This window comes from Watersipora subatra, chromosome 11, assembly GCF_963576615.1.
Source record: "Watersipora subatra chromosome 11, tzWatSuba1.1, whole genome shotgun sequence".
Classification (NCBI taxonomy): Eukaryota; Metazoa; Bryozoa; class Gymnolaemata; order Cheilostomatida; family Watersiporidae; genus Watersipora; species Watersipora subatra.
Window position 1 is genome coordinate 29,531,040 of NC_088718.1, and position 19,982 is coordinate 29,551,021.

General features: G+C 34.0%; 1 protein-coding gene across 1 annotated transcript; it reads left to right on the forward strand.

Annotated features, from left to right (window-relative positions):
* Positions 1-3,726: 3,726 nt before the first annotated feature.
* On the forward strand, positions 3,727-10,456 carry LOC137407954 (uncharacterized). The gene is made up of 3 exons (XM_068094341.1): positions 3,727-3,877; positions 6,111-6,170; positions 9,612-10,456. Exons 1-3 carry the CDS (start codon positions 3,727-3,729, stop codon positions 10,454-10,456), a joined length of 1,056 nt encoding a protein of 351 aa, XP_067950442.1.
* The last annotated feature ends 9,526 nt before the right edge of the window (positions 10,457-19,982 follow it).

Here is a 19,982-nt window from a genome sequence, read left to right on the forward strand (position 1 = left end):
CAATAAACGTCAAGTCAGCTCAATACACACTCAAGTCATTACTGAACCTCGAATTTTATTGGCTAATGTTATATTAGACTTTAGTAATTCACAAGCTTGATTGGCCAATATAACTTAAGTCAATACGATTATCACCATCTTTCATCTCTTCTAACATGTACTTGTTGCTGATTTACTAAAAAAACTGTCATATAAAAATATAACTGCAAATACCATCAGAAATTCTTCAATTTTGAATAATCACGCTTTACGGCATGTTCGGTTTAAAAATTTGTTACCTTTTTCTGCTACAGTTAATTTACAAAAAATTTATGTTAGGTTGAATATGATTTCTTTGCTTGCTTCTGTCTAGTTGCTATGTTACTACCACACTGACAGTTGCTATTTATGAACACCATTCAGATACACTAAACTATGGTTTATGGGTATACATATTGAAATGCTATCCTAGACTCCTCAATCATCTTGAGCACACAACTCTTGTTGTGAACTAACAAGTTTAAATGTGCTACTAACAGGTCGGTTATCTGACGGTAACCAAAGTGCTGTGTTTTCTATAGATTAAAGAAAGTACATTATGATATTTTTTCTGTTCTAAAGAGATAGTTTCATGAACTAGTGGCTTTTTTCTCTTTGTCAGAACTATGGAAGTTGTAAGTGCCTCTTCAGTCTGGCGCAAGACTTTTCAGCACTCTTACTTTCACACTAAAGAAATTGTTTATTTTGATTTACACTAAATAAATAATACAAAGATAGTATCAAGAAAAAGCAAAAAAACTTTGTTCTTTTCATGAAGCTTTGCAGAAAAATATCTTTTTTTCAGAATGCTTAAGGAAACAACCTTACACGTGAACATTGCAAAAATAATTTGATTGAAGGATCTTGCAAAACAACTTTGTAAAATACATGTATGCGAATGTTGCCAATGTGTGTATATTTTTTCCTTTCACCTTTAAATGTAGTTGAAAATTTGTTGAGCCAAAAGTAGCAACAAATGACCGTAAACTCTGAACTTGTAATTTGTGCCCAAAGGCCCCATTTCACCTGTGCTACACTAGAACGCCGCAACTTTGTAAACCTCTAAACAGGAGTGGGTGGTTGATATAAGAATAGTTAATGAAGTTATGATAGGTATTGCAGATTATAAATAAAGATATGCCAAAAAAGTGAAAACATTTTCGCGAAAGTTTACTCATTTTGCATGCTGTGATATATTTACAAAAGTTTAACAAATCTTTGTTATATGCACTTTTCCTAAAACTTTGCACCTTCCTGCAAGCAAAAACCTTGCAGTTTTTGCATATTTTATATGTATGCCTGCTTCAACGCAGTTGATTAAAAATTACATGCTTGTACGTGGCAGAAAACGTGCTCCATGAAGTGTGTAACAATATGTGACAGGATATCATCATCGGCGCATGTGTACTCAGTATTAGTCTGTTATAAACAACCAAATTTGGGTTAATTTTGTCCAACCCAATCTTGGTTTACAGCTCAACATTTTTTAATAAAATGTGGTAATAAGATAAAAACCTAAAAGTAATTCTAAAATATTGATATAGAATAATTTTTGTAAATAGATTAAATGATAAATTGCTGGAAGACAAAACTAATATGTTGTGTTCAACAATGCCAAAAAGTGCAACCAGCTCTGTAATATTGCTCAAGAGAGCAATTTATCGCTCACGGTGAACACAAGATCACAACAGAAAGTCGACCTTTTCTCCAGTCACTATATACCAATGGGGCGTCACATGTCTGCTAGACGTCTAAGCCGGACCCATTAGTTTCAGTAGCCATAACCTGTAGTAGTCTATTTAGCCTTTGTTTCTTCATTCCTAAACATGTTACAGTATGAATATATAACATGCCCCTTTTTTCTAGACTACAACGCTAAATCCAAATGCAAATTCTAATGTCAATACACTCACGGTTCATCCAAGTGCAACCACAATTAGCAAAACAGATAATCTCTTATCAAACAAGCGTTAAGTTCACTTAAGCAGGGTTATCAAGCAAAGCGGGTTACATAATCACAAGAGCATTAAATGATACTTAATCAAGATCACAGATACTAAATTTCCAAGATCAGATAAATATATATACAGTTTTCTACTCCCCCATTATTCTGTTTACTTACTCGTCTTTTCTTAGGTCATCTGTTATTGCAAATTTAACAATTTAATCACAACCCAATCCATCTCAATCTACCTCATTTTCATTTAACCACTCCAATTCATCCATACAAACACTCTCTCTGTAACAATTAGTTTTTCCAAGTTCTACCTCTATTGCCAAAAGGCTGCCTGTAACTTTTGGCTCAGAACCAGCATGCTGGCACCCATTGCAGCTTGTTGGCTCGGAACCAGCAAGCTGGTCGTCATTGCCACTCTTAACCTTTGGCTCAGGACCAGTAAGCTGGACTTCTTTAACTGTCGCACTACATTATTGCAATGCAGTAAGTGCAGTGCAATAAACGGTAACTTTGCAGGGTATCACAACTTTGCAATGCATGGTAGATATTTAATGCTATCATCATCAATTTATTGCACTGCAACTTCTATGACTGACTCAATTTACTTACATGTATTGTCAGGGTTCCAAAGCTGTCATTGTTTTTGCCTAGAAGTATCTAACAATGGAAGTATTTTTTGTGAATTTTTTAATTATAAATATGGTGTTAGAGTAGGTAAGTCTAGTTTCAGAATTTACAAACTAAAGAGCTATTAATAGCACAAGTTATAATTTATAGACCCAAACAATATTTTGACATTTGAAGTTATCTTAAATTTTGAACCTTTTCTCTATAGTTTTTAGCAAACAACCAATATTCTGCTTTTAAAATATAATTTTAATAAATTAATATATTTATTATTTAAATGATATATTGTGCTGCCATTAATACAATGGTCCAACTAGGTTATATTTATATAGACTATCATAATGACTCTTGGCCAGTGGCTTATTGTCTTTGTAATGGCTTACCATCAAAATGCTGCTGTCACACTAATATATTAAAACATCTACTATATTGTTTTATTGATTTGAGCTGACAATTACAAAACAAGTTACTCATGTACATTTCTAAAGGGGTCAGTGTATGCTACTTTTAACAGGAATTTGATCATATTTTGTAGGTGAAATACATGAGGTTGAGTTAGAGATTGTCTCCTCTGATGACATCGTAGTGAAAAACTACTGGGATTTCATGACACCTCAAACACTACATTTCCCCTCTTCCAATATTTCTCTTCCAACATTTATAATTCTACTCAGCACCATAGAACTACCATAAAACCCCATGTCAGTATGTCAGCATGAAGGAGTAACATATGTAGGACTGAGTAATGGTACAGTTAGTAGAATTGATAACAAGTTGAAGCTGCATAACTCATTCATCTCTTCATCTGGCCGTGTTGAGTCTATCAGCACCCATGAGAACAGACTATACATATTGTATAACAGTAACCCTTGTAAAGTATGTGTCTATGACATGTCAGGTAAAGAAATAACAACCTGGGACCACCCATTCTTAACAGTTACTGTAGCAGGCTGACTGTAGCAGCGGGTAAGGTCGTGGTTGCTGATCCTCCTAACAAAAGAGTGACAGTTTATTCTCTCACTGATAAGGCGTCGCGCAACATTAGCTGCAGCATGCTGAGTGATGGTACAGTAACGATAAGCGCTGGACATGGAGATGATGTCATCATAGCTGGTTGTTAGACAATGAATGTCTTCAGACTGAACATCACCACTGAAGATATCACGTGGAGTGTCACTCATCCAAATAGTCCAGAAGGTCTGGTCTGTTATGGAGATTACATCTTGGTAGTCGCAGCTGACAGTAATAGCATCTACATACTCAACTATGCTACAGGTAAGTTGTCTCTTAGATGTGCTAATTATTGTAGTTTTTATTGGCAATATTTAGAGCTAGCAGAGAGTATTAAAATGTAAAAAAACATCTTAACTAAGAGATTTATTGAGAAAACAAATTATCACTGGAAATTGACAGGTAAATTCATTATAAAGTTTTGATGAAGGAATTATTGTTAAAATCAACACTCAGTTTTTTAAAATCAATTACAATTATCAAAATTTTCTTATTAAAATATTTTCAAATGTTTGGATGATATAATTATTAATGCTTAAAGGTTATTTTTGTGAATATTTCCGTCGGTTTGTTACAAAATAAACTTTTTTTCTTTTTCAAAATAAAATTTCTGAGTCAACTCTAAAATGCAAATAATATGCAGAATAATTTTATTTCAATATCACTTTTGTATACAAGGGTTCACTAATAACTAACTGTTTCACTGTACTTCAAACTACATGTATAAAAGTGAACAGCTCCTGCGTTAGTGGTGACTACTTCATTTGTGTGACCTACAGTGCAAAATATATGTATTCTAATACTAAGTTTATTAAATTAATGTTATGCTACCTAAGGATACTCATAACAATAGCTTACTAATAACATTAGATTTATTCTATTGTTGTGAATAGAATATACTGTACAGAGTACATTACATGAGTTATTCTTCAACACTAAAATTGTTAGCACAAATATTATAGGTCTTTCCTGAGAAAATTAAAAAAGAATAAATGGTGTGAAATGTTAAACTATCATAACATCTAAATCTAATAAGAGTTGTATCTCCTCTGTCCTATTAACTAGCAATTAGTTGTCCAATAAGAACTCACGCAGGTAAAAATAACAGCAAGGCACAAAGTAGCTGTAACCAGTTTGGGAATTAGCATAAACACAGCAGCGTTTGTAGAGTTCCGTAACCATGGCAGCACAGGGTGATGATTTCTGCTTATGTAAGCAGCCCATCCTACAACAATAATAACAATTTTGTTGTCAACAAGCAGTCAGTTGTATAAAATATTGGCAAGCATATTATTTACAGATATTAGGTTCTCCTACAACTTACGGTATGTATGGCTAGATTATATATATTTCTTATATAAATACAAGTTTTTTTACCATATTTAAACTACAAATAAATAAATTATGTCCTAAAACAAATGTTAGATTATTTATTATAAACGATGACAGAATAGACAGCTATTAACAATATTACTGTTATAAGAGGTAGAAGGCCAGCCATTTTCTATAGTTGATAATTTAGGGGTAGTCTATGCTGTGTAACAGCCTACTAAAAAAGAGGAAGACTAGTCCATCTAATGACTGAATGACCACAAAATAGGCTGGCCTACCACCTTTTTGATGATGTACTGAAGTAGGATATATAGGTCAGTGTTTGATACAAACACTTAAAAGCGTTGTTATTATTATCAGCATAGGAAATTTTAGTCAAGACGGTATTAATTATTTATATATCATAGAATACATTCATTCATTCATTGAATACACTTTCTTTAGGTAACGTAAAAATAATTTTGCGATTATAAAATTATCATGTAATTTAATACAATACATTATATGTAATTTATAAACATTTAATTGGTATGTTATATACTTTTTACATAGGTTTATATATACATGTACATTAAAGTATTATTGGATTATTCATTATTTGTTAATGTATTACATATAATGCTTATCTTAGTTTGACAACAAAGACCTTTGAAATATTTAAACTAGGATATTATGAGTCATGTTGATTTTAGCAGGAATCTATGAGATGAGGGCTAGTATAAAAATACATTTAGGTCAGGTTAATAAAATAGAATATTTCTGGCAATGTTTGGTATTACACTATAGTTTGGTTGTAACTTGATGTCATAATTTTTTGTCCTTGACTCCAATAAATTTCAGTATTCATTAAGGGTTTTGGTAACATAAACTATGTTTACATTTAGTAGTTTTTACAAGTGTCTCAATTTTAAAATATACATTCACTGAGCTGCAGCTACAAAAATAGTCATTAATATTGTAGTATAATAGTTTATAACTCATAATATCACCACAACAAATACTACTGTATTGAATTTAAATAACAATAAGGTCCAGTTCATTACCATCACTGCTTCTGCAATATTCTTATTTGTTTTTCATTGTGCTTTAGTTTGTAGCAAACTTTAATGTAGTGTTGAGGTTAGTGGAACTTAATAAAGTATGAATCTGAAAACTTTTGTTGTAGGAGAGAAATTATCACTCATTGAAGATGATGATCTTAGTGGGAGTTTTGCCAAATGCTTAAGTGTGTCTGATAGCACATTGGTTGTAGCTGATTATACCAACTTCAAAGTGTTCTTTTACAAACTTGATGGAGAATAAACGTTTTCATGGAGAGATGCCAACTTTTCAAAGGAGCTATGCTTTCTTTCTAACAACATTTCACGCTGAACATAAACCCAACAATTGTTTCTCAGTAATACTGTTGAAATATACCGCATTTAATTAAGTATCTATTATACTTAAACCAGCTTCGATTACACACTAACTATTTCTATAAAATAATATAGTACTATATACTCAAGTTATAAGGAGTGAATATGTGGCTATATATGAGTATATGACTCTAAAATAATAAACATGCACTTTGATTAAACTGCTAAAAAGCGTTGCATTCACCAGAGTTCCAGGCTATTATGATTTTGGATTGACATGTTTCCTTTAAATAAATAAAGTGGTAATTCGCATACTCGCAAGCAGATACAGATAATAAAGAGCCGTGCTTCTTCAGATAACTCAAATCATATGAGCAACGCAACAACTAAAATATCTGTGCATAACTACATCTCTGTTATATAGCCTGCCAGAAAAAACTATATTCCTGATCATAAACTAAAATTCACAATTACGTGAAAAAAAGCAATAGGATGAAAATCTCTATTGCCTGGTTTGGTAGCCGCAATTTGTTTTTGACATGTGCAAGAGCATGAGTTGTTCAAATCATTTGATCTATTGGTTCTGATTTTCCTTTGCAGTGTTGTTTTCTGCTATTTTATAAATAAAGTGATAATTTTTATCTTTGTAAACAGAAAAAGATTATATAGAGGCACATTTTTCTGGATAACTCAAATCATGTGAGCAACACAGCAGCTGATATAATTAAATATAAATAAATGCCTGTTACATAGTCTGTTTGCAAAAAGATATGGTTGACCACAAAGTAAGACTTTAGATACTTAATTTTAGACACAACAGCAAAGAATGTTCATTTAATTTGCTCTACCAGTTTTGATTAATTTTATGGTGTTGCGTTTTATGATATGAATAAAGTGATTTTGCATCTTCACAAACAGAAATAGCCGATATAGAGACATGCTTTTTTTAATCAAACAAATCGTATGAGCAACCAACAGCTGATATAACTACAAATAATTACATGCATGTGACATGCGTGTCTAAGAAACAATTAAGTATTAAAGTATAATGTATGAAAGGATATTAGTTATTAAATGATAAGTATCGGCTATACAGGCTGGCGTTTTAAGATATTCTTGGTTAGAGAGGGCTCCAATGCATTAATGTTTGGCGGATTGACAGTTTGAACATGCATGCCATTGTCATTTGTTACAGTTCACACTTGAAAGTCTTTAATCTCTGTTCTAACTGTATTTTAGACAGAAAGACTGTATTTTAGGAAAGCCGTGAAATTTTCACAAATAGGTCTCATTTGTGTCTTACGTATACAGTTTCTACTCGCAGATCTACATGTACATCACTAAGGCTAACTCTATAGCAGATTAAAAATGCCATAGTTTTGCAAACAAATGTAGAAAAGGGTGATTTACTGTTTAGAAAAACTAACAATGATAACATCATGCCATAATCAACTTATCTAAAAATGCCCCACAAATTCTTTAGGGTATCAACAAGTTTGTTTTCAATGATCCCGACAGAGTAAAAACAAGTGGAGAACAGTTAGGCAACTGGAGAGTGTTATAACATATCTGGACTTTTTTTACCTTTTTACAGCTTTAGTAGTTACTTTTTGTCCCTGAGTTTTACTGAACAAATTCCATTAATGTGTTCTTGCTAATTAGTTTACATTATACTTCAAACAAGTTAGAGTTTTGAATTCCATTGGACAGGATTGTGTGCCTTTTTTTTCAACATTTATAGAAAAGGCTGCCCACGTCTAGTTTAGCATCTTATAGTGATTGGTCTGCTAGAGTTCAAGTTCTAATAGCTTTGACTCTCAAAACTAAATATCAAGTATATTTATAGACTCCTAAGTCATTAGGTCTGACTGCTAAAAAGGATTTGTCTGACAATAATGACAGCTACTATATAAGTGCTTTTCTTTCCTCTTTTTGATTCATAGTTTTTAGAGTTCATCTTTTAGGTTGACTGAGAAGCTAACTGACTGCACTTTTAAATTTATTTTACTAATATACCGTGAAACCTCTGTTTATACGCCACCTTTATAGGCTACCACTATAACAGAAGGATAGGAAATAGAGTGCCACCCACTAGTCAAAGACTGCCTCTATTTGGCTGCAACTTTGAAATTATTTGATTTTTAGGTGGCAATAATAGCCAATGATCAATAGCAAATGTGGGCAAGATGGTGCTAAAAATTACTTGGTTATACTTATAACAATTAATTATTTTGCGGTTGCTGTTCATATTGAAGTCTATTTTCTAACTCCATATCATAGAGTTGTTTTTAAAAACTTTGTAAACAACACTAATATTAATAATTAACTTTATCAGGTTAAAAGGAGTTCTATGTTTCACTCTATCTTGAAACTTCAACCTATGTAAAAATTGGGTTCACAATTACAATGATATCTTTGGGACTATTTTGAGGCTGAAACTTGTGCTTAGCGCGCATGCAACTACACTAGAAGTGTATCAGCATTTTTACTAAAGTTTTCTAAACAGCCACGCATAAAAGTTTGGCTCTGCTAAAAAATTGTTTGAACGCCATTATTGGCCAGCACCATCCATGCAGCATCGCAAACAAAGAGTTCGGGTAAAAAAACATTGCGAAAAGTATTGAACAGGCAGAAAAAAAAGTTTGCCATTTGACTTTAATGTGGTGTATGTAAAAGGGAAAAAACAACATTGCAGACCCACTTTCGAGGTTGATATCACACGACCCTAATGCTAAAAATTGGTCCAAGGCTGATCTTGAAGAGTTGTCAGTAAGAGCAGTAGTTGTTAATTCTACCCTCAAAGCTCTAACTGCTAGACAGATTGAAAGAGCATCCCATCTAGATAAAGAGTTAGGTAGAAGTAAAATCATGTCTTGAGAATGGAAATTGGTCACAGTTTACTGGTCATAAACTTTTCCGAGCGCTATCCCACGAGTTGTGTAGTGTAGGCTCAGTAATACTCAGAAGCTCTAGAATTGTGATTCCCAAAAGTCTAAGACCTCAAGTACTGTCTCTCACCCATGAGGGTCACCTAGGTATAGTGGGTACAAAAAGTAATTTAAGGTGCAAAGTTTGGTGGCCAGGTGTAGATGCTGAAGCTGAGAAATTGTGTAAATCGTGTCATGAGTGTCAAATCACAGGGAGGGGTTTCGGTCCAGAACCTTTGAGATCCACAAAACTGCCCACTGGCCCATAGGAGGACTTGGCTATCAATTTTTTAGGCCCACTACTGTCAGGGGAATCTATGCTAGTTGCAGTGGATTATTACAGTAGGTTTTATGAAGTCGCATACCTCAAAAATACCACTGCAGAAAAGACTGTGCTAGCCCTAGATTCTATGTTCTTTATACATGGTCTTCCTAAAACTGTGAAGTCAGATAATGGACCCCAGTTTGTTTCCCAAGTATTCCAAGACTATTTAAAACACAATGGCATTGAGCACTTAAGGGTGACACCAAGATATCCACAAGCAAATGGGGAAATTGAAAGACAAAATTCCTCACTCATGAAACGCATAAAGATTGCTTCCAGCCAAAATCGAGATTATAAGTCTGAGGTTCAAAAGTACATGACAGCATATAGGTCTATCCCTCATCCTAGCACTGGCAAACCGCCAGCATATTTGTTATATGGGAGAACTATTAGAACAAAAATGCTCAGATTCGAGACCTGTGCTGGTGACCAGGCTGTGAGAGACTCTGACAAAGAGTACAAAGCTAAATCTAAATTGTATTTTGACCAGAAAAATTCTGCAGACTTTGCATCCTTAATACCAGGTGACATGGTGCTCATGAGGCGGGAGGTCCAAAACAAAGTTGACACACCTTTTCAGAATACTCCAGTCACTGTCGTAGAGAAAAATCAAAATCAGGTGACTGTTGAGTGTCCAGGTGGCCATAGGTTAAAGCGCAATGTAACATGTTTTAAACCTTATGTACTGCCGAGTGATACTCTTGTAGGTAGAGAAGAAGCAGAAAACCAAGAGACAGGTACATCCAGTCTAGCTGAGCAGACTCCAGTCCCAGATCTTGTAGATGAGACGCCTTTGGAAGCTGAGCCGACACAGGAGGCACCTACTACAACCAAGCCGAGATGGACAAGAGAGAGAAACACAAAGCCACCAGGCTATCTGAAGGACTATGTCATGGGAAAATAAATCCCACTTACATACAGTTTACTTCTACTCGAACTCGTAGACAGCCGAGTGATACTAATACTCCGTTACAATTACTCATATACAGTCGAGAGATACTCATACTCAGTTACACTACATACAGTTTCGCAGATATCCATATTTTATCACATTTTGTCATTTGTGGCATAACAAACTTTATCGAGAAAGAGAAGGATGTTATGTCTATTATATATATTTGCTTTTATTCACTAGTGTTATATTACCGCGCGCAATATTATATTATATTATACCTAAAAAACTTTGTACCTCGGAGACATCGCTTGGCTGACTTGCATTTAAAATGGCTGAAACTTTGCCAGCACCAGGGTCCACACCTTCACTGGATAACTTGTGGCCCAGAAATTCAATTTCAGTGGCTCCAAACACACAATTGTCTCGGTTTAATTGTCAGCCCTGCCTCTGACAACCGGTTTAGGACCTGTTCTAGTCTGTTGTCATGCTCGTTCTTTGTAGAGCCATGCACAACCAGGTCGTCACTCATTTTTGAAACTCCTGGTATACCGGACACAACTTTGTGTTATTCATATTGGTATAACTCAGGTGCGGCATTTATGCCGAACATAAGACGTTTGTACCTATATAGGCCAGTGTGTGTGTTGAAAGTTGTTATACCTCGGCAGCTTTCATGAAGTTTTATTTGGTGACAGCCCCATTTGAGGTCTAGTTTACTGAAAAACTTGGAGCCATCCAAATCCAGCAACATTTCTTCAATTGTTGGGATGGGGTGTCTTTGCCTTTTGATTGCCTGATTAGCCTGTCGCATGCCTATGCACAAGCGGATGTCACCATTAGGTTTGGGGGTTATGACCACTGGGCTTACCCAATCAGTAGGCTCATGAACCTTTTCAATCATGTCAGCCTCAACCAACTCTTAGAGTTTTTCCTCAACTTTACTTCTCAGCCCAAAGGGTATTCGGCGGTAGGGCTGGATCACTGGTTTTACCGACTGATCGATGTACAATTTGATTTCACGATTTTTCAAGAGATCTACACCACTAAAAACTCGTTCGTACTTGTTGCACAAACTTGCATACCCATCGCCTGCACATCTATTTACGTTCGCACCAATCCTGAGCACACCCAGTGACTTAGCCGTTTCTCTACCTAATAGAGCCTCAACATCATGATCTACCACTACAAACTCGGTGTGTATTTCAGTTTGACTATGCCTAGCAAGAGTATCAAAAACACCTATTACCTTCAAAGGCTTGTAATTGGTCAATGCTCCTAACACCTCTTATATAGTGCATAAAAAGCCAATTTTGGCCTCAAACTATAGCATTGATATCATTGAGTGCAATGAGCTTATATGCCACATTGTTAATTATCTTAAACCTGGTTTTCTTTGTCATAATGTTTTAGTATTCTGTGACAGACTGTCTAATGATATTTATGAATCTTTATTAAATATATTTGAATATACTCATAGTTTCGTACTTATACTCCGCTACTTGATGAAAAACTGTTACAAAAATCCAACAGTTGTCAAAAATTGTAACAAAAATTCAATAAACCTCAACAAATTTTCAAAAATTTAACTAACAGTTTTTCAGGTTAAAACCAAAACAAATCATACAATTCTGAAAACTTCAAACAATTTTTGCACTAGCGTCATGTTTATCAGGAAAACATTCATCATCGTTTTATGACTCAAATAATCTAGGACATTGTAATTAGCAAAATATGGTTCTTCATCTACATATATCATTCACAACCATCTATTATATGAAAAAATTAGTTGTATAAATTTTTGTTGCGTTATTGCACCAGTAAAATTGTTAACATAGTGAAGGAAGTAGAAAAATAAAATTGAAAACAATTAAAGATGAAAGTAAAATTTTCAGTGTAAGGGCCTACACAAAAATAAATTTTATTGGTTCATGGGCTACTAATAAACCAGTATTTGTAAACAAAGCCATATTGGATGTTGGTATGTTAGCCATCAGAGTTTCTGACAGATCATACGCAATGCCAGAATTTCTGACATCAGAGTTCAAATGATTAAATGTAGTTATGAAATATGCCTTTATATTGAAGTTTATATTGAAATACAAAATAGAAAGCTGCAGAAAAGTTCAACACGGACTACAAGGTTATCATAAGCTAATTGTGAGCATTAGATATCAACTGGTAGAGATACTTTGCAGTTTCCTGAATCATTTTTATTTAAATATCTACAATCAGTTGGAGGTAAGTTTTAGTATTATTACGTCCAAGAGGTAATTTTACTAAGCTCGAAGGAGAGTGCGATATGAAGCGGACATTTGCTTTGCCTAAAATAGATTTAATTTTAGCTTTCCAAAATTTTGAAAAGCTAATCGCAAAAACTATGTCATCCTTTTTTGTGTATGTCACAAAATAAAACAGGAAAGAAGGTTAACAAATAGAGTACCATGGAGTTCAAAAATAAATTTTGCGGTAGTCGTTACTTTTGTTTTCTTTGCACAAACTGGGACATTTTATTTAGTTTTTTGCAACTTTTTTAATGTTAGAGCACAAAAAAATTCAAATTTTGAGACAAAAAAAACCTTTTTGACATGAAAACATCATCTTTCAGTAAAACCCTGACTGATGAATCACATTGTCAACGCCAACGAGTAGCTAGAGCATGAACCAAAGACAAAAGCACATTTATTGGTAATCATTCTTATGTAGGCCTGTTATCTTTTTGATCGAGTTTATAAAAATATATATTAAGTTGGTATGGCTCCCCAAAATGACAGATAATTTGATACACAAGGTTCTAATTTTTTCAATCAAGAAGGAGATTTGGTTTGCTTAGAAAGATATGAGTTATTCACGTTCAAGAATAAGAAAAACAAGAAATTAGCCTGTCTATATTGAAGAGAGCAAATAAAAGTTTATTAGAAACTAGCTTTATGAACATTACAGGGATAACTAGCGACAAACAATAAAAAACACAAAGTTTTGCAGAAAAGCTATAAAGATCATTTAACTTTAACATTTAGGTTCTGTTTATAGAATTACATCAATTGGCTTGTGTGTACACTTTGTGGAATGTGCTAGTAAAAAAATTGTTTTCACAAAAATAGAAAATCAAAAATGGTTTGTAAAAAGTTACCTATTCGAAGAAAAACATTTGTTTAATGACTTGTATGAGTATATTAAAATGGTTTGGTTGTTTGAACTCTTTATCTTTTTAGCTTTTCTGTTCTTTTCAGCCATATTGTAACAAAAATTAAAACAACACTGACTTTTTTGGCTTATTCTTCTTTAGAATAAGCTGAGGCTTAATCAGACTCTGTACTTTGCTATAGTCATGTTATATTGCTTCTAGAAACTAGATAAACCAAGCTAAAACATAGTATTAGAGAGGTAATACATCTTGAATAGTTCTTTTGACAAAGTATTCTGCAACAAGAAACAAAATATTAGTTTTACACTCATAAGTACGCAAGTCATTACGCAAAAACTATTTTAACACTTTCAGCACGGCCTTCAACAGATGGACTGCTAACTGACAGACTCAAGTCGTATAATAGAAATGATTACGATTATAGCAGCTTATTAAGTTCTTGAATCTCTACCAACACTTCTGATCAGCTTATCAGGTAACTTCATTTACACCAACACTTCAAATCAGCTTATCAGGTGACTTCATCTACACCAACACTTCTGATCAGCTTAACAGGTAACTTCATCTACACCAACACTTCTGATCAGCTTATCAGGTAACTTCATTTACACCAACACTTCTGATCAGCTTATCTGGTTACTTCATTTACACCAACACTTCAAATCAGCTTATCAAATAACTTCATTTACACCAACACTTCTGATCAGCTTATCAGGTAACTTCATTTACACCAACACTTCAAATCAGCTTATCAGGTGACTTCATCTACACCAACACTTCTGATCAGCTTAACAGGTAACTTCATCTACACCAACACTTCTGATCAGCTTATCAGGTGACTTCATTTACACCAACACTTCTGATCAGCTTACCAGGTAACTTCATCTACACCAACACTTCTGATCAGCTTATCATGTGACTTCATCTACACCAACACTTCTGATCAGCTTATCATGTGACTTCATCTACACCAACACTTCTGATCAGCTTATCAGGTAACTTCATTTACACCAACACTTCTGATCAGCTTATCAGGTAACTTCATTTACACCAACACTTCAAATCAGCTTATCAGGTGACTTCATCTACACCAACACTTCTGATCAGCTTAACAGGTAACTTCATCTACACCAACACTTCTGATCAGCTTATCAGGTAACTTCATTTACACCAACACTTCTGATCAGCTTATCTGGTTACTTCATTTACACCAACACTTCAAATCAGCTTATCAAATAACTTCATTTACACCAACACTTCTGATCAGCTTATCAGGTAACTTCATTTACACCAACACTTCAAATCAGCTTATCAGGTGACTTCATCTACACCAACACTTCTGATCAGCTTAACAGGTAACTTCATCTACACCAACACTTCTGATCAGCTTATCAGGTAACTTCATTTACACCAACACTTCTGATCAGCTTATCTGGTTACTTCATTTACACCAACACTTCAAATCAGCTTATCAAATAACTTCATTTACACCAACACTTCTGATCAGCTTATCAGGTAACTTCATCCATACCAACACTTCAAATCAGTTTATCAGGTAACTTCATTTACACCAACACTTCTGATCAGCTTATCAGGTGACTTCATCTACACCAACACTTCTGATCAGCTTATCAGGTAACTTCATTTACACCAACACTTCTGATCAGCTTATTAGGTGACTTCATTTACACCAACACTTCTGATCAGCTTATCAGGTAACTTCATCTACACCAACACTTCTGATCAGCTTATCAGGTAACATCATCCATACCAACACTTCTGATCAGCTTATCAAATAACTTCATTTACACCAACACTTCTGATCAGCTTATCAAATAACTTCATCTACACCAACACTTCTGATCAGCTTATCAGGTAACTTCATTTACACCAACACTTCTGATCAGCTTATTAGGTGACTTCATTTACATCAACACTTCTGATCAGCTTATCAGATAACTTCATCTACACCAACACTTCTGATCAGCTTATCAGGTAACATCATCCATACCAACACTTCTGATCAGCTTATCAAATAACTTCATTTACACCAACACTTCTGATCAGCTTATCAAATAACTTCATCTACACCAACACTTCTGATCAGCTTATCAGGTAACTTCATTTACACCAACACTTCTGATCAGCTTATCAAATAACTTCATCTACACCAACACTTCTGATCAGCTTATCAAATAACTTCATCTACACCAACACTTCTGATCAGCTTATCAGATAACTTTATTTACACCAACACTTCTCATCAGCTAGAAGATTGCAAGAGCTCATAAGCATCGGCTTCACCAAGTGCAGTTTTGAAACATAAAACAAATGTGTTCTCATCTTCCAACAAAATTCTAAGAAGTGTTTTTCTGTGTTGCTTTTCTTCAATAATTGTGTATATAAATTACATCTAGCTATAGTACAAAATTTATTAAAAAATCTCTTGACAGGAAGCTCTGTTCTCAATATATTTGTGACAATTTGATAACACTTTTGAATTCTGTTCAAGTGTAAAAGTCCTGTAAAGTAGCAGTTGAAAAAATTGTGTTCTGTCTGTGCATTATTTGTCATGTATTTATATATTACCATCTCTGTAACTCCTGTTTTGTTTATGCCAACAGAAGCACTCCTTTGTCTTAAACATGTATAATGCTATTAATCATAAAAAAGATTTTACATAAAGAACTGTACTATCAGCACTTAGTTAGTTAACGTATCAGGATTGAGCAATTACATATTTTAGAATGGTCAGTGATTTGATTGATTGGCAAAAAGGGTGACTATGTTTAAAATATTTAAAGACAAAATGTTTGCTGATAGTGTATACAAAAATAAAACTAGGAAAAACTAGCATTTGAGTGGTTTGTCTCTCACACAATTGGTTAAAATAGCATCAAGTTTTTGAAAACTGAATTACAGCAAATATTGTTTAATTTTCTATTTTGAGCCTTAATCTAAATTTGTAGTGGGTAGTTGTTACAAGTTTTGAATTTATTAACACCAGGGACTATTTGTAGACAAAGTAATTACCATAGCAGGTACATGTGTAAATCAATACTAATTCAATACTCATTACTCATGCTCAATACTAATTTAAATAAATACTAATGAAAATGTCTGTGCTGCCTTGTATATGATTTTTAAATTGGAATAATAGTATAATAAAACTAAAAATCAATACATTAGAATTACCGCCTCAAGCTAATAAGAAAATGCATAAATGAAACCATAAAACAATAGTGAATATCTACTCTTATGGAATACGTTACCATATGTTAACAATTAATGGATGATGAATCTGAAGACAATGTACCGAATTCACATGTAGATCTTCATGACATCAAACTAGAGTATTGTCCTAATAATTGTGATAATTCGTCTTCTCAGGTACATTGTCATTAAAACCATGAGAACCATTACAGCTCTGTTGTCTACAGAAGTTGTCTTAGCAACATAAAGTATGCAGTGTAATGTTTTTACACAAAAAACATCCACAACAAAAGTAAGATTTGTGTGATTAAAGCACATGGGTGTAGCAATACTTGAAGTGGGTAAATACGATCATACATGGCCTTCACATGCAAACCACACAGCTCTACCTAGATGACATAATCGCCCTTGCACCAGACTTTGACATTCTTATGCACAAGCTAGAACAAGTGTTCTAATATCTGAATGGAGCAGAGGCATAAATACTTGCACGTATTGAGATATGACAATCATGCATGTCTGTTCTGAATATCATTCAACATTCAAGGTGCGCATTATACTGATAATCACATTGTTTGGTCAAAATTTTGACGACATTTTTTTGAAACATTATCTGATAATGGTTTACAAACTGCTTGACAGCATACCTAGTAGAGTTAGTATGACAAACTGATGCTTCAAAAGTGGGGTTTTACAAATTTTACAGCAGCAATATGATTGCTTTGCAACTCCGTCAGTTGGCAGGTAAGCATGTCGTTTTTCCCAATACCCTGTCATCCCATATTATAAATTTGAAATTTTTAACTCCTGCTTAGGTTTGGTATACAATGGAGCAATGAATAACTGATTGATGAACTCGAAATAGTTTTAGAATGTGATCATATGATGGCTCTGAACAGAACAGCGGTAAAATTGAACAGTGGCATTACAGCGTGTTAAATTTAATGCATGACATTTTGTAGTGAGGGATTTTTTAGTACAGTTGTTCTTGTGTGCTCCTGTTGTTGTTTGTTATAACAGAAGACCAATTAAAGTTATGTTTAACAACGAGTATGATCGCGTCTTGCATCTTTCAGCAAACCATTATCAGGTTCACAAATCCACCTATGCATGATCAAAATCTAGTGTGTTACAATACCCAGCCATACATCAGGATTAATACAAAAATTAATAAAAGAGAACTAACATCCATTTGCAAGTGTAAAGGTAAACTTTAATACTCCTTTAAAACTTATAAATGGTATAAAACTGTAACTTTTGTAACTTTACTTTTTCATACTTATAAAATAATTATACTACTTTAAAATAATCTGATACTACTCTATAAATAATATAATATAACTTAAATTATTTATATAACATATATTAAATATAGTTGCATATAATTATACAAAAAACCATATGTCTAATTGAAAACATTTTTTTTAACATTGTTAACCTATAATGGTTACCTACTAAATATATTGCATACAGTTCCATGCAAAAATATATGTAAAATAAAATGACTGTTAAGAGTGTCTAAAACAGTGCAAAATTTGTGTTAATTTATTATAGGTTTTCATAAATAGAAACTGTTGACTACTAGATTCTACATCTTTGAGCTCAGAGCAAGTCAAGATTATCACATCCCTGAGTCAACAACCTGAAACAAACTGAGTTTAGACTCAGTAGTGGTAGTCATGTTAACCAAAGGAACTTCACCAAACCCTAATCTAATCTTTTATCACAATTGTTTCTTGGAACATCATTTTACATCAGTTTTATTCCATTGAAACCAAGTAGAAGTAACCAACTTGCATTTTCATTTGACAAGTGTGCAGCTTCACCATTACAGTGCTTATTTGATTGACAGCAATGTAAACCATAGCCAGTTGGCAGTTGCAAAGTCAAACACTGTGCTACCACACCAACTGACTGACAAGAAAATGCCTTTGTGCAGCCAGACCTAGAGAGAGTCGAGCTGACCTTATATGATCAGCCCGAGATGAGACCGTGTCGACTGTGCAAAAGGCTGGTCAGCTGTCAAGCGGTAAAAGAGTGACTGACCAGTCACCGCCATTATTAAGATAATCAACCATCCACTAGGACGGTGTAAGATGACTGGCTGGCCTCAGATGATAAACAAAGAGCCAACCCAGCATCTAAAGTTCTGGGACAACCAAACATTGGTGGAGCAAGATGAGCCTCGCCCAATGCAGTTGTATGTAAACACACTGTTCTGCATAATATATATATTTCATACATAGGTGGAATAGTACAGAGTTCACAGTGAACTCTTTACACTCAGTCTAATAGCTTCCTATGCTCATTCAGCCTTTATCTGGGTCATCTGCTTATCCTCCCGCTTACATTTACTATATAAACGGCAACAGTTGCCTGTCTGTGTATCCACCTTATAGAGCGGTCTTTCCTTTTATCGTCGTACGAATTTTGGTCTTACGAAGCCAACTGAATTAATATGTGTAGTAAATATCGTAATTTCGAATTATTAGCCGCTACTTTTGTCTGACGATTTGAGCCAAGCAGCTTCTATAAAGGTGTGGCGATTCTGTTTTTCTTTCACCGCTAGGGCGCATTAACCGAAATTTCCAGTTAGCACACTTTTTAAACAGCAAATTTGCTGCCGTATTAAAAAGCACCGTTCCTAGTTCTGCAGCCTATACAAAGGTGTCTATAAAGCTATACAATTGTACTACTCACTAAAATAAAATAAATTGATATGTAGTTATTTACATGCAATTAATATTTACTGCCAATGTATACTGAGAAGGTCACGTAAATGTTTGTTTCTTGCAGCCACTAGAAAAACACAGTACTCACCTACAAAAGTTCCACATCAAAAAGGTAAGTGGTTCTTATTCAATATTTCATTGTCTATGAATTGCAACACTTTCAATATATAACCCTATCACTTGCGTCCACGTACAAATATTAGCTATTGGCCTACTGCCAGCCATTTTGCCGATATTGCTTCATATGTATACAATAGATTTTAAATTTCAAACTCCATCTAGAACGTTTGTTTTGGTTATATTTTTCATTTTGCCAACATGTTAACAAGCACTGCTATGCAAAAAATTCTTTGTATCTATACTTTGTGCATTGATAAAACGATGTGAAGCTACAAAGCAAAACGATACTCTACAATGTTCCTTATTCTTACAAAACCATTACTTT

Coding starts and splice junctions, on each gene's coding strand:
- LOC137407954 (XM_068094341.1), top strand. CDS start 3,727: ATGAATGTCTTCAGACTGAACATCACCACTGAAGATATCACGTGGAGT. Junction 3,878..6,110: donor CATACTCAACTATGCTACAG/GTAAGTTGTCTC, acceptor CTTTTGTTGTAG/GAGAGAAATTATCACTCATT. Junction 6,171..9,611: donor GAGTTTTGCCAAATGCTTAA/GTGTGTCTGATA, acceptor ATACCACTGCAG/AAAAGACTGTGCTAGCCCTA.